The following is a 13671-nucleotide window of genomic DNA, read 5'->3' as shown; positions in this document are numbered from 1 at the left end:
CTTACACCTAAATAGTGTCCGATAAGGTTTCTACAAGTGAGTTTTGCAATACCAGATAGGCGTTGCAAGGTTACATTCATACTCTGAAAGAGTGTGAAGATATAGAACAAACACCACTGTGTTCAACATTTTGACAGGATGCTACGACTCCATGGAAAGATTATGAGCATTAAGTCAAAGAAGGCTTCTGCAAGTTTCTGTTGAATGTCAACAATTGCGCCGAGTCAGACTAGATATACGTGAGGAAACGGGATAATATGAAATGTCACATTACTGTGTTTTCTGACGCGAGACAGATTGAAAGATGAGGCGCACAATATTAGGTCCCCAAAGTGCAACTTTTATAGCATGGATTTTTCCTGAACCAAACGCCTTGTTAAATCAGCTGACAATAAAATAAATTCATTAAATTAAAGTAATTTTCCCTTATGGCGAAACTTTACGAGGTTTTATGCATTTAAATGTACACTTTTGATTAAAAGCAGATCGCAGCAGGATGAGGCATGAAGACAACAATGTTAGGTTCCAAATGCAGTGTGTTTGAAAATCAGTCCACTGAATCAATAATGGACTGCTTTCTGTTTTGATAAGGGCTCCTTTTTAGTTCAACTTTCGGGGTACTGATTTTTTCCGAATCACAACCTTGTTATAATTTATTTTTGATTTTGTAAATAGCGTCAACGTTCCGTTAATATCTAGTTACTATAATCACAAAGTTATTGCATCATCGAAGAGAGATGTCCAGCCCCGAAACAAAACGACAGAAAATGTGCACAGAAGGCGCCGACCCCTTAGGTGCGTGTTAAGTCCAAAGACTGTATTCTATTTTCGACGTATAGGAACAAAGCTTGATAAGTTAATGATTCATTTAACATTTCAACGGTCTTTTTACCCCGGGGTGAACAGAACGTTTCCAGTTACGACAAGATCTTTATGGCACAGGCTGACTATATTGACTTATTTTCTTTGTAACTGTATGACAAGGGTCCTATAACGAAGGCTTTGTTCAGACGAGATATAAAATATTTTGCAATGCTATGAGCTTGTAAAGTTTGTTTGCTTGTCATCTAAGATTTGAATATAAGCTTTGCATTGTAGATACAATTTCAACAAACAAAAATAAGGATTTTTTTCAGTTGGAATGATGAAATTCCACCTATACTCCAATGCATGCGATAAGCTGTATGGTTAGTGTAGATTAAATTTAATAAAACACAGGGGATTAAAAAACATGCAATTGTCTTGCAACTGCGTGCCTTGCCTGAACTAATAGTTTATAATACGTACCAACCAAGCTTGGGAAGCTTTGGAGACACAGATCTTGTCCCGTAAACTACATTGTCAGCAATAAGTTCTTCTTGTACTTAAACGTATGTTTAGTGCACTTTCCGTCAAGCAACCTCAGTTTTGGTCCCAATGACGTAGTTTTCGGTTGCCACCATGAAAAGTGTTACTCCTTCGCTGTCGCATCTAAACCTGTGTAGCTGCCAGGAAACAGTGTGGGGGCTGTGTTTTTTTTTAAATGATTCAAAGTCCTTCATTGGCAATGGCCAGTGGCGTAACATGATTTCCTGTTAATTGTCAACAATTGCGCCAGTCAGATTGTATTCGTGTGTTTGGAGTTCATTAAGAGAGTTCGCGAACAAGTGCATCTTTTTGGCAGATCAGTCTGTAAATCGTAACTGGCAGAAGATTTTTGCTTTATCTGAAAAGACTTTTCCTAATCCGCTGGTATAACTAATCTTTGCAATGGTAGTTGCATCTTGATGTTTAAAATGTCTTTCGTTATCAAAACTTTTCCGTCATTACTTCAGTATACCAAATTACTTTTTTTCTCTCTAAGGTGTTACAAGCGATTGCAGTGAAAGTGGAGTTGATGAAACTTGGTTTCGATATAAAATTAATGACCCGGGGAAACTTGGAAAATTCTTCATCTTTAATCAGGTAATTGATAACTGGAGTAGTGACGAAAAAGTTTTGATAACGACAGACATTTTAAACATCAAGAAGTAAAACTAATCCTTAATAAACATCTTTTAAGTCTTGTTCTTCCAGACTTTTGCGAACGTATCCGTTAAAAAAAGAGATGGAACAAACAAGGACGCACAAGATTTAGCCGGGATTGCCACAGATTTAAATTTTGATGTTGTAATATTCAAAGATAAAACAACCGATGAAACATTCAAAATACTGAAAAGCTGTCAGTAACTTTTTTGAGATTTGCAAATCTCTATGGCATTTGTATTAACTTCCTGTTGTTTTTAACAAACGTTTGTATGTTCAGTTTCTGCAAAATATAAAGATGAGAGCTTCTCGTGTTTTGCGTGTGCTTTTTTTTCTCACGGAAGAACAAAAAACGGATGTCAGGAGATTGCAGCACACCGCCTTGAGTCGGGAGGTCGAAAAGTCACCGACTATTTTAAACTTGAAGATGTGCTGAAGTGTTTTACGGATAATAACTGCGATTGTCTATCCGGAAAACCAAAACTTTTTTTTATACAGGTGACATTATCAAGTTCATAATTTTAATATAAGATAATAATTTACTGGATTATTCATGATTTTAATGAATGGGCACTTTTTACGTGCGTAATAGTTGCGTTAGCTCGTAACTCAAGGGGCCAATAACAAATACTGTGTTAAATTTCCTTTTTTTGCGTTAGGCGTGTAGGAACACAAAAAAAATTAAAACCCAAAAGAGATTCGAAACACCTAATTTAGATGACGTAAAGGTATTGTCTGTTGCACCAGAGGTCCATTTCTTCGTTGCACAATCAACACTTCCAGGTTACTATTATGTTTAACTGTATATATCACACAGTGTATTCATACTGCCCATCAAACTTTTTTACAGAAAGCGTATCACTTCGCCACACATCATCTGGAACTGTTTTCATACAAACTTTGTGCAAATCATTTCGAACATTCTTGGAGAAGAACCAAAAATTTACTCCCGAAGAGGTGCAAAACAGAACGTTTGTGCAACCGAAAAACAAATATTTATCTAAACCAAATCATAATACAGATCATCGTGTTTATTTTGCTTATTGGTAAAATCAAAGCATGTTTGTATTTCAAACTTGCTTCTTGCCTCAGGTCTTATGCGACACAAACGCCATTATGTCCGTGAAGGAACAAAAATTTGTGAAGGAAATTAAAAGGAAAAAGTATAAGTTCAAAATGAAACAACTGGTACCATTTACATCTCAGTTGACAAAAGACTTTTACTTTGGGTAATCATTTTTAATTGCGTTACTGTCTTTAAGTAAACAAAACAAACGAAATTTGTAAACAGATTATATGATAGGACGGTGTTAAATATTTTTTGCAGAAATGAGCATGAAAAAAAAGAAGAAGAACGGGGTTTCATTGGTACCAGCAGTATTGAAAAGCGCGAGACGAATTTCAGCAGTATTGAAAAGCACGAAACAAATTCCAATTCATTTTTAATTTTTTGCTCTAAGGCAAGAGTTTCTAAAATTGTATTGCCTTTTTAATCATATTTTGTGCTGCATTTGCAAGGTGCAGATTAAATACAATTGCGTTTTTACAGGGATACAAAAAGGCTTATGGTAAATTGGACCAAACTAATTTGTCCAAAACAGCGAGAAAGATGGGATTTGTTCCCCGTGAATTTCGTTACAAAGATAAAAAGTGTCTATTTCAACAAATAGAAACATGTAAGTGATAAATATGTTGCATAATTATTTATGTATGGAAAACAATTCAAAAGAAAACTTTTAGATTTTAGCACTACGAAGCACGAAAACAGCAGCATATTTCTCTTTGCTTTACTCTCCACCCATGAAGGTAATGCCTTTGACAATGAATGGGAATACGATCCTACCATTGGGGAACTGTTGAGTGCATTTTCCACTAAGAATCGTCCTCAATTAAAAGATGTTCCAAAACTGTTCTTTTTGCAGGTGCGTTTTTGCGGGGTAAAACATTAAAAAACTAAAAATGTAGTATCAGGTTGCTGATTCAACTGATCTCGACGATGGAAGCCCTGACGAGAATAAATACCCTGCTCCTCCTTCTAGTAACCCATATGCTGATATGCTGGTTGTCCATTCACGTTCCAGTGAGCAGAAGTGAGCTTTTTCGTGATAAACATTTATTAAAAAAAATATTATTATTGCTAGAGAAATATGACAACTTGCAAGACAATGTTTGTATGTCCCATTTTGTGAACATCTTGTGCGATAGCCTTCTTGAGTATCAACACCGGTTGGACATCATGCACGTAAGATATCAAATCAATGTATTGAACTTATGGAAGCTTTAAAAAAAATTTTCGTACCTCCATAAATGGTCAAAAGTGTTTCTTGCCAATGCGCCAAAAAACAATGTTCAATAGGCCTGGATTTAAGAAATTATTATATCTAAACGTCAATTTTCTCTGTCGTGTATGTACTCGTCGTCCTTTTGCACCGTCGAATAAAACTATATATGCAAAACTATACAAATTAATGTTCAGGAGAAAAAGAGTAAGTAATAAAGTTTCAGACCATCGTACAGCACGGTCACCAAACTTGGGTAGATAAAAATACGTTTATAACAAAACACTGGCCCTATTACTGTTTTGTAGATAATGAGGCGGGTAAACCACAGAATGGAAAAAAATAATCCACAAAACATGGCCTTGGTAACATCGCATCTTAGACAGTCGATAACCTTGGCTACAAAACCGAAGATTGAATGATATTGTGATATAAATTGGTAAACGTGTACCTGCTTACATTGAAAAAAATTTGTGCATAAGTTTGTTTTCTTTTTGATGTGTGTTTTCTTAATTTGAATATCATTTCTGGTGTGCTGTTGCTGACGCCGCGATGTACTTTTCACCGCCTTATAGAGGTCACTTATATTGCAATTGTGTGTATTTTATGAGCTAAGAAAAACGAGAGTATAACTGGTTCTACATAATTCGTTTTACATTTGCTCTGAGCAAGTTAATTGCCACTTGGTTTATTTCAGTTTACCCTGATGATGTTGTATTGGCCGCAACTTGAACGCAAAAATATTATGTGTATTTTGTTTGCCTTTAACTTCAATTTATTACGTTCGCTTGTTTTGCTGCACATGTTCTAGTAAGCTTATGTATATTCAGAAACACTGCTGTCACTTGTGTTTGTGCTAAGCGTTGCCTGCCTCGAGTATAAACCAAAAACCGAGGTCAGTAATAAATGTACATCAATTTAGAAACGACTAAAACCATTACCTTTGAAGTAGTTTTGCGGAATAGGGCCTGCTGCTGCCCTCATGCTCGAAAGTCAGAATGTGGTGCCAGGCCTTGAAACTTGTGCATCACAAAAACCTACATTACATGAAATTTTGATGCAGGACATTCGTTTGCTTTAGTCTGTTGTTCAAACTTCAGGTGTTTAAACGTGTCTTCCTGACAGTGCTGCTAAGAACATGACATGCAAAATCATTCAGGCGTTGTTTGATTCGTATATACGTTTTAATTCAAAGTGTGGTTCAAGAATGGAAATGTAATCACTTAAACCCGTGGTAAAATCATTTTTTTTTATTTGTTCAGTCGTCCCCTATCGCTACTTAGTAAACTGTACTAACAAGTATCTAAAAGGCAATTTAATCGACACTTTTAATGTATGTTGATAACTTGTCATGTTATACCTAGTTATTATGCTTTTTTAGCCGCATTCACAGCAGATTGCCACGGTTTTGGAATAGCACCAATATAAATTTTTAGTACGTTTTATCAGTTTATTTCGTCGCGACACCGCATTTAACAACGTCGGAATCATGTGAATTACATAGTAATTACGACGCCAACTTGAGAAAATTAAACGCTATAAATTCCGTAAAATCCCGACAAGGATTTTTGATTTTAGAATAACGGACTGTTCCAATTAATTTTCGACTGGCATATTTGGGTTTATACCCATTGTCTTAGTGAGATTCCTACCGACCTGCAAAGGCTGATTCTTGCAGTCACATTTCTGACGTTTTTTCTATTGTCTTAGTTAGATATCGAAAGCGTAATCCAAATGCAAATTTAATTCATAGCATACCTCGTGCATCAGATCATGCCAGAATGTAACTTGATAATGTCGCGCGTCAGTTCGTTTGACGTTCAGCTTGTTACAACGCACCTCTCACAGGCGGTGACTGTGGCGACTGAAAAGCCAAGAATAATAATGGCTGAAGAACAAAAACATAAATGAAAAAAATAGAACATTAAATTGTCCAAATAATAGTAATTTTGCCTCAGTCGTCTGCGCGTGATGATGTATATATACATGTTGATTTTTGTGATTGTTAACTCTGTTGGAACTGCATTTAGTGTGCTGTGCTATTATACTCACATTTTCTTGTACAAGTGATGAATATACAACATAATGTACATATATACAATACCTAGTTGATCTATTGGCAAATTAAAGTGCTGGCCCTCGGGCAAATTGCGACAAGTGGCCATAAACCAAATAAATGTCACGCTCGCCAAGAATAAGGGTGAAACACTAAAGAAAAAAATCGTCATTCAATTTTAGTTATATGTAAAAACAAACAAGCAACAACCCCGTACCACCAAACGTAACCCTGGAACCTTAATTATAATCTTTACCCAAACATTGCTTCCTTCATTCGGTAAAGTACCCGGACTCTACAGTAATGGTTCACCAGTAAAACCTAAATACCTCACAATGGTTTTACTATAAAGGCGTCTTGTTAATAAAACATGAAAAATACATAAAACATACACAGATCAACTTTCGAGTGCAAATTTCATGCTTCGCAACAATTTAACGACCGCCGTACAACGTTCACGCACATCACAAGACTCACGGTCATTCTCGCAACAGTCCTCTTACCAACCAATTAAGCAATCGCCGAAAATTTAAACAACAACTGATCTACAGTATTGTTTTACTTGTTTTTATTAAAAAACGCGTCGGTTTAGACAAAGTCACCAATTCGTCAATATCATTGCACCTATTATGCACTAAAAAGTTGTTGGTTGTCACAAGTTAATATACCCCGTGAAGCCACTGAGCTCCTGTAGCTCAGTTGGTAGAGCGTTGGGCCTGGTTAGCCCAGGGTCGTGAGTTCAAACCTCACCGGGAGCTTAATTTGTCAGATCTCGCTCCGACTTGTCGGGAGAAGTGGCTGATCCAGCTTGGCCTGTGAACCTTATGATCATAATATTACAGCTGTGATCGCCAAATATAAAGCGCCTGCGCAGTGGGGCGATCCCGCCTTGCTATGCGTAAGCATGGCATTGCTTCCACCGTCAACAATTTATTGTTAAAATAGTTGTTTGGCAACATTGCTTTTACATCGAGTTTTGGACGGATTTATGCCCTGTGATGTGCTAGCCATATATTAATGTGACTTTAAAATCCGCGATAGGCACGCGACAAGAACTGCTTTAGCTATACGTGCTGTACAAAGCTCATTTTACATTTACGGAGTTAGCTATGTTTGAATGAGTTGTCACATTTATGTCATTTCATAATTTAGGATTGGATACTTGTGGTAATAAACAGTGAATAACACAACGAATATGTTAAACTATATACAGCTGCATCTTCGGTGTAAACCATTATATTTCATATTATATGCTTTTTAAAGTCTGTAAGGTATCCAACCTCAATAATATATGCGGATCGACTTGACCTAAGAAAGACTTTGTTTGTTGGTTTTGACTCATCGTTGAAAACAGTTTTGTTTGGAAAAATCCTGTGTACCAACTCAATTGGTCTCATGGCCCTTAGAAAGGCAAGAGTCGGTGTGGTGACGTGACCATACTTTTGTATTGTTTAAGGAATTGTTTCTTGTAAATACTGCGAGGAAGTCAAGTCACAAAGTGGCATTGTGTTTGAAACGTATGAGTAATATATCTCTGTCAAATATTTTGGCTTTGACTCCTGTATCAATTGTTCACGCAATGCCAATTTCATTTAGACTCTTGTCAATTTTAGGGAAATTATAAAAGTGTTGTGTAGCCATGATACAAGTATAAACCAAAGCCAATTTCAAAAAATTTTACTCATTAAAAGATAAACTTGCTGTTATTAGCTGGGTGCCATTATGCCCTACGTTAAATTTTTGCCCACACAGAGCAAATCTTTCCAAAACTCATCACAGTGAGCTGTCGAAATCAGCTTCACAAATCCACCAACGCCATTGGCGACATTAAATAAGCTGGTTTCTCACCAATACTACTTAACATTGTAACCACGTTCCGCCCTTCCACAATGAAATGAAATTCGTTTACCAGGGGTGCACAACCTGCGGACGTAAACATGCTTTATATTACATTTGTATTGTCGGCCGTGCATTGTGAAAAAACAGGTTATGTTTGGATGTTTGGCTTATTGAATTGGTCAGTCTTTGTTATAAAACAGAATAAGGTCATGTATTTTTGAAGAAAAATTGTTAAATATATCATTTTAGTACACTTTTATGCATAATTAAATGCGAAATTATCAGTTTGGTCTCACTGGCGACTGTTGGTAAAATAAAGTCTGTGTGATGCGGCCGGTATTAATTAAAAGGTTGTGCGCCCCTAGCGTATACGACCTGTGGTAAACAGGTGCTGCAAGGCAATAACACCAGGCGGCACTGATTCTGGTATAAATCATGAAGGCGAAAATTTTCAACTGTTTATTGTTCTTTGCTATAACAAAAGCTGACATATTTGCAATTCTGGTGGATGGAGAAAATGTTATGTTAAATTTGTAATTACAAACACAGTCTAGTTTATGTAGCGAATTGGTTTATTTCGAAACAATACTGACAAGACACAATTGTTTGGTGAAAAGTTTGTTAAACAGAGTTGCATAACATACGCAAAGACGCTATACAATAACAGAACAGTGTGTTAAGATTAAGCTGGTAAAACTGAATAAGTAGCGGGCAATATTTAGGATAAACGCTCAATAAAGCTAAGCGTAAAGTAATGACTAAAAACATTACATAATTGTTTGTAATGTTGTTTGTAAATAAACTACATTCTTAAACCCAACATTGCACTGAATCACTATATTTTCAACTTTTCATTCAACATTACGTATTACTGCAAGTTTCACAGAACTCCTGAGGTGTGAGGTAACAAGCGGTACTTGGTTGTACCCCTTCAACGACATGGTAAAGTTGACTTTTTTCATGGTCTGGAAATTACAAGATCTTGTTTAGTGTCTGGATGTGGAGCAAGTCATACAACAACTTACTTGCAAGATGTCAAGTTTATCTTGAAATTCAGTCAGTTTATCACATAAGGTACGAACAACGATTGATGCCCGTCTGCTTCTTGATAGTCACCTTTGAAAAAGAGGCAAACCATGTGTAAGTAACAACCTTTAAGTCTAAATGAACAATGAAACTTTGCACTAAATTATTCAAAAACTTGTTTGAAAATTATGAATATTCCTAACTGTATCATAACACTTTCAAAAGACGAACATTCGAGTCTGCCGCAATCAATTTTCGTTAAACAACGATGACGGTATTTTATGACTTGCGGCATGTCATTTTTTTGCCATGTTGTAACTTACATGAAGATGAGTGCACAACCAAAAAATCAGCCAATGTTGGTGGAAAATGAATGCTTTTTTTCATGAATGAATTTCCTTTGTATAAACCCTCAGCATTGTCGTCAGCCTGAAATTCTGGGTCCTTGCATCATGAAAAGTAGGTATTAACTGCACTATTAATTGTGTGTTTGTTTCCTGCTAAACGCAATTAATTGTATCACTCCAAAAACTAACTTAGGACGATACCTTGACAAAAAAAACTTTAGGTTGATGCTTTAATTCTGTGCAGTTGTCCCAAGTAAACCTGTTTAAAACTTCTCCAATCTTTAAAGTGTCTCTCTCCATCAGCATTGCACAGAGAAACACGTTAGTTTGTTTAAGAAGGACAGAAGATAAACCTAATAATAGCACGAAAATTTACAAAGCTTGATATTTTCCCGACAGAAAATTTGGCGTACGGCATTGGGTTTGTCACTTACTTCTTAGTTTGGTGTTTAAATCTTCTTTCGTATGAAAATACAATTTTGCGGGAATGCATTTTAATTTTTTCGCAGCATTAATGAGGCTTTCCTCGTCAACTGCACCAAACTTGTTAGTGTATTTCTGCAAATAAGAAAAACAACTTAAAAAAAGGTATATGAAGACAAAAAAGTTCCTACATTCTGAATTATTATCAAAAAAACGTTCCATTTTCGGTCCTGTTTCATCCTATATAGAAATAAATGTAGTTTGCGAAGTGATATTTTCTTTTTAAAACACAAACCCATCTTTAAAGTAAAGCTCCTTGGTCATTTGGGTCGTTATTGACGCCATTTGCATTCTGAAGAATTTTTCTTCCAGATCTTGATCTTTGACATACAGTGAAGTGGTGGCCATGTCGTGGCAAGTGTTGCACAGAACCTAATAAACAGTTTCGATTGTATATCATATTAACGCAGAGCAACAATTGTTTCAAATTATTTTACATTTATATGTTTTAACTTGCTTCCGAAAATGCCCACAACGTGTCCAAAAAAAAAAGAAAAAATTTGAAGTCTGCGAACAAAAATTGGAAAACGACTTTAGGTTAATGATGTCACGAATATTGTCTGACTTCTTCGAATATAGGAAACAAAAATTACCTCATCGATGGTAAACTCCCGATCTTTGGAAATTAGTTCTTCAAATGAGTTACAAAGAGTTTGAATGAAGAAGGTGCCAGTTGTTAAAGAACGTAATGATTTACAGTCTGCAGGCACAAGACATATGCTTTACGTTGTAAGTCGTATTTAGTTTCAGGCATTACCACGTATATGATTCAAAACATCATATACTTTGGCGTTTATTCCCTAAATATAAATCCACATCGCATACCTGGAAGTGTTGACTGCGCAACAAGAAAATGTGCCTCTGGTGACACTGACAATTTGTTGATTTCCTTCACGTCAGGTCTCTGAACTCGCTTCATGTCTTTTGATCTGTACAATTCCTTTGCTTTTCCTCTGCATGCCTACGTTGGTAAATGCATTGGCCGGTGATGATTTTTTTAAAAAGCATTCGTTTTATCGCATGTTTTTTGAAAATAAAAACTTTTGTATCACCATTGAGTCACAAATTGTTGGTGTAGAGTGTATATTCGTCTTACCTGAATAACGAATAGTTTTGGCTTTTGTGACCACATTGGGCTCTCTCCTTCAGTAAAATAACTCAAAACTTTTCTCAATTCAAAGAGCTTGTCATATGCAGCAAGTTCAGTACCGTTTTTTCCAGTTCTTCCGTGAGTTAAAAACACGCACATAAAACACGAGTGGTTGTCATATTTTTCTTTATCAGTAGAACCTGAAATAGAACATTGCAAGTAATGTTAAAATCACTTAAAAGGTAAAATTTAAGTGAGGTACAAACATGATTTCAGGACATCAAATATTTCTTTTTTTTTCAAGTTTTTTCCCTTAAGGACCGTAAACTTCAAATCATTGGCTACAGCTTCCAATCGCTGAACGTCATGGTCTGTTCCTTCTCGAATATTGTCAGAATCACTGTTTTCATATTTCTAAAACAAATGTAGTTTACCGTTTTATCCATAATAGTGAACACTCTTTACGGATTTGCTCATAATTCTAAAAATGAAGAGATTGGCCCATACTATTGTCAACATTGTCCTGTTACATACAAAAACGTTTCGGCAAAAACTTATCCCATCATCAGACGCGGTTGGGGTAGCTCCATCATTATACTAAGTACACAATAAACAGCAAAAAATAACACATTAAACAATAAATAGAAATAGTGATTCAGAAGTGCGGTCCACATTAAGTTGTGGTTGTCGTGTAATGAAATAAGAAGGCAGTTATGCCTTTTAACGCACTTCATGATTGAATATCACTAATAAACCAGGATAATCTTTGTTGACTGGATACCGGGTGTCATCATTGACAGGATCGGTAAATACATGTGGGGTTTCGCTGTTGGCATCAGGTAATAGTGGCAAACCAGGTTCCGCTGGAACAAAGTTGTTTCAAATTAAGATTAGCAAAATTTCAGTGCCGAATAGTATTGTGTGTGTCATTTACTACAGAGGTGGACCCCCCAAATGGTTATACATCATAAGTTTGCATCACGACCTAAACGTTTGCGTAACCTTTCCAGATGAGACGTTTCAAATGTTGTAAAAACAACCTACAATTAACGATGTTACTTGGAAAATCTTTTCTGAGAGGTTAGTCAAATTTAACCAGCATGCTGATTTCCAACTAATAACTTGTTAAATTGTTCTACTAGGATATTCAACACAAATCATGCATTAAACCTAATATATATTTGTCCGATGCTGCGATTATGTTTAGCAATATTACACACCCGAGGTGCCGGCGCTCTCCGTTGTCCTTTTTAGTCGTTTTGATTCTTGAGTCATGCCTGGACGTCTTTCCTCGTTGTTGGGATAACTTATTTTTACCAACAAGCAATTAGTTGAAGGTCGGAGCTATTTACAAAATAAATTATAACAAAGAATTATAGGTTGGCCAAAAAAATAAAGAATGAAAAAAATGAAACGCTCGGTGCTCTTTGCATATTATGTCATAGCAGCGACAGACGACCCAAAAGTATCATACTTCTCTCATAAACACATCTGCTGCACAAAATGTAAAATCCAATGCATAGTTTGACATTTGAATAGATATGTGTTTAAGTTGGATTTAAAGATATAACTGAAACAACTTTTAGACTTCCACAGTCTCTGCCCGATATGGAAAGAAAAAAAATCTCTTTGTGAAAGACATTTTCAAAAATTTAATCATTCATTTTAAATCACAGCCGGATGAGTTAAAAATAAGTCCTAGTTTATTTGACTCGAAAGGCTTTGCACATATTTAGCCCGAGATTCGACCTTCCGTGTATATTCTACATAATCCTTTTTTAGAAGAAGTATTCAAACCTGATTTCGCAACAAGTGATCGCACTGAAACAAGCCACTCCGAATCAAATGGACCGAAGCATCAATATAAAGTTACAGACCACACAAACCTTGGTCGATTTTTCATCTTCAATCATGAGGTGGTCATTGTGAAAACACAGTAAGTGGGCGTGTCGTTTGCCCTCTAAGTTAACTTCTGTGTGCAAACAGAACTTCGATAATATGAATCGACGGGAAGGAACGAATGAAGATGCAAATCGATTAGAGGAAGTCGCAACGAAGCTTGGTTTTAAACATGAAACATTCAAGGATTGCACGAAAACGGAAATAGTAGAAAAAATTCAAAATTGTAACTTTTGCTTTGTTTTCTATGTTCTTGGAGACAGTTATACGAACCTTCGTTTTCAGATGCTAAATTTCATGATGATAACTACTCTTGTTTTGCGTGTGCAATTCTCACTCACGGTTATACAGTGGAAAATGGGCCAGAGTTAAGTGCACGTGACACTTTTCTGAATCTGGCACGAGACATACTATCTTACTTCACCGCCGCTAAATGCCCGGCTTTGAAAGGAATTCCCAAATTATTTTTCCTGCAGGTGATTAAACCGATCAGAGTGAATAATTCCTAAAAAATTCAAAGTTTGACACAATTTTTCGCAACATTTTGCAAATATATTGAAATGATTGTTCAGACATGCAGAGGACGTCACGAAGACCTGTTTGAAGCTTTTTCTGGACAAAATGTTCAAAAACCTGAACTCCAAGATC

At 36.1% G+C, this 13671-nt stretch overlaps 1 protein-coding gene, 1 long non-coding RNA gene and 1 other non-coding gene across 3 annotated transcripts; 2 read left to right on the top strand and 1 right to left on the bottom strand.

The window, feature by feature from the left end:
- Positions 1 to 654: 654 nt before the first annotated feature.
- Positions 655 to 5198, top strand: LOC145905944 (uncharacterized). Its single transcript, XM_082993274.1, has 13 exons — positions 655 to 795; positions 1844 to 1944; positions 2056 to 2200; positions 2285 to 2502; positions 2664 to 2787; positions 2855 to 2961; positions 3097 to 3233; positions 3332 to 3464; positions 3554 to 3680; positions 3745 to 3926; positions 3976 to 4084; positions 4146 to 4246; positions 4592 to 5198. The coding sequence occupies exons 1-13, from the start codon at positions 738 to 740 to the stop codon at positions 4703 to 4705; spliced, it is 1656 nt and encodes a 551-aa protein (XP_082849400.1). The 5' UTR covers positions 655 to 737; the 3' UTR covers positions 4706 to 5198.
- Positions 5199 to 7023: 1825 nt separating this feature from the next.
- Positions 7024 to 7097, top strand: Trnat-ggu (transfer RNA threonine (anticodon GGU)). Its single transcript has one exon. It is a non-coding gene; the product is annotated as a tRNA-Thr (tRNA).
- Positions 7098 to 8857: 1760 nt separating this feature from the next.
- LOC145906780 (uncharacterized) lies at positions 8858 to 9637 on the bottom strand. Its single transcript, XR_014402865.1, has 3 exons — positions 9528 to 9637; positions 9204 to 9294; positions 8858 to 9143 (listed from the first exon to the last, which is right to left on the bottom strand). It is a non-coding gene; the product is annotated as an uncharacterized LOC145906780 (long non-coding RNA).
- Between the last annotated feature and the right edge of the window lie 4034 nt (positions 9638 to 13671).

This window comes from Ascidia mentula, chromosome 6, assembly GCF_947561715.1.
Source record: "Ascidia mentula chromosome 6, kaAscMent1.1, whole genome shotgun sequence".
NCBI classification, from domain to species: domain Eukaryota; kingdom Metazoa; phylum Chordata; class Ascidiacea; order Phlebobranchia; family Ascidiidae; genus Ascidia; species Ascidia mentula.
This window is presented reverse-complemented; position numbering and strand designations above follow the sequence as displayed.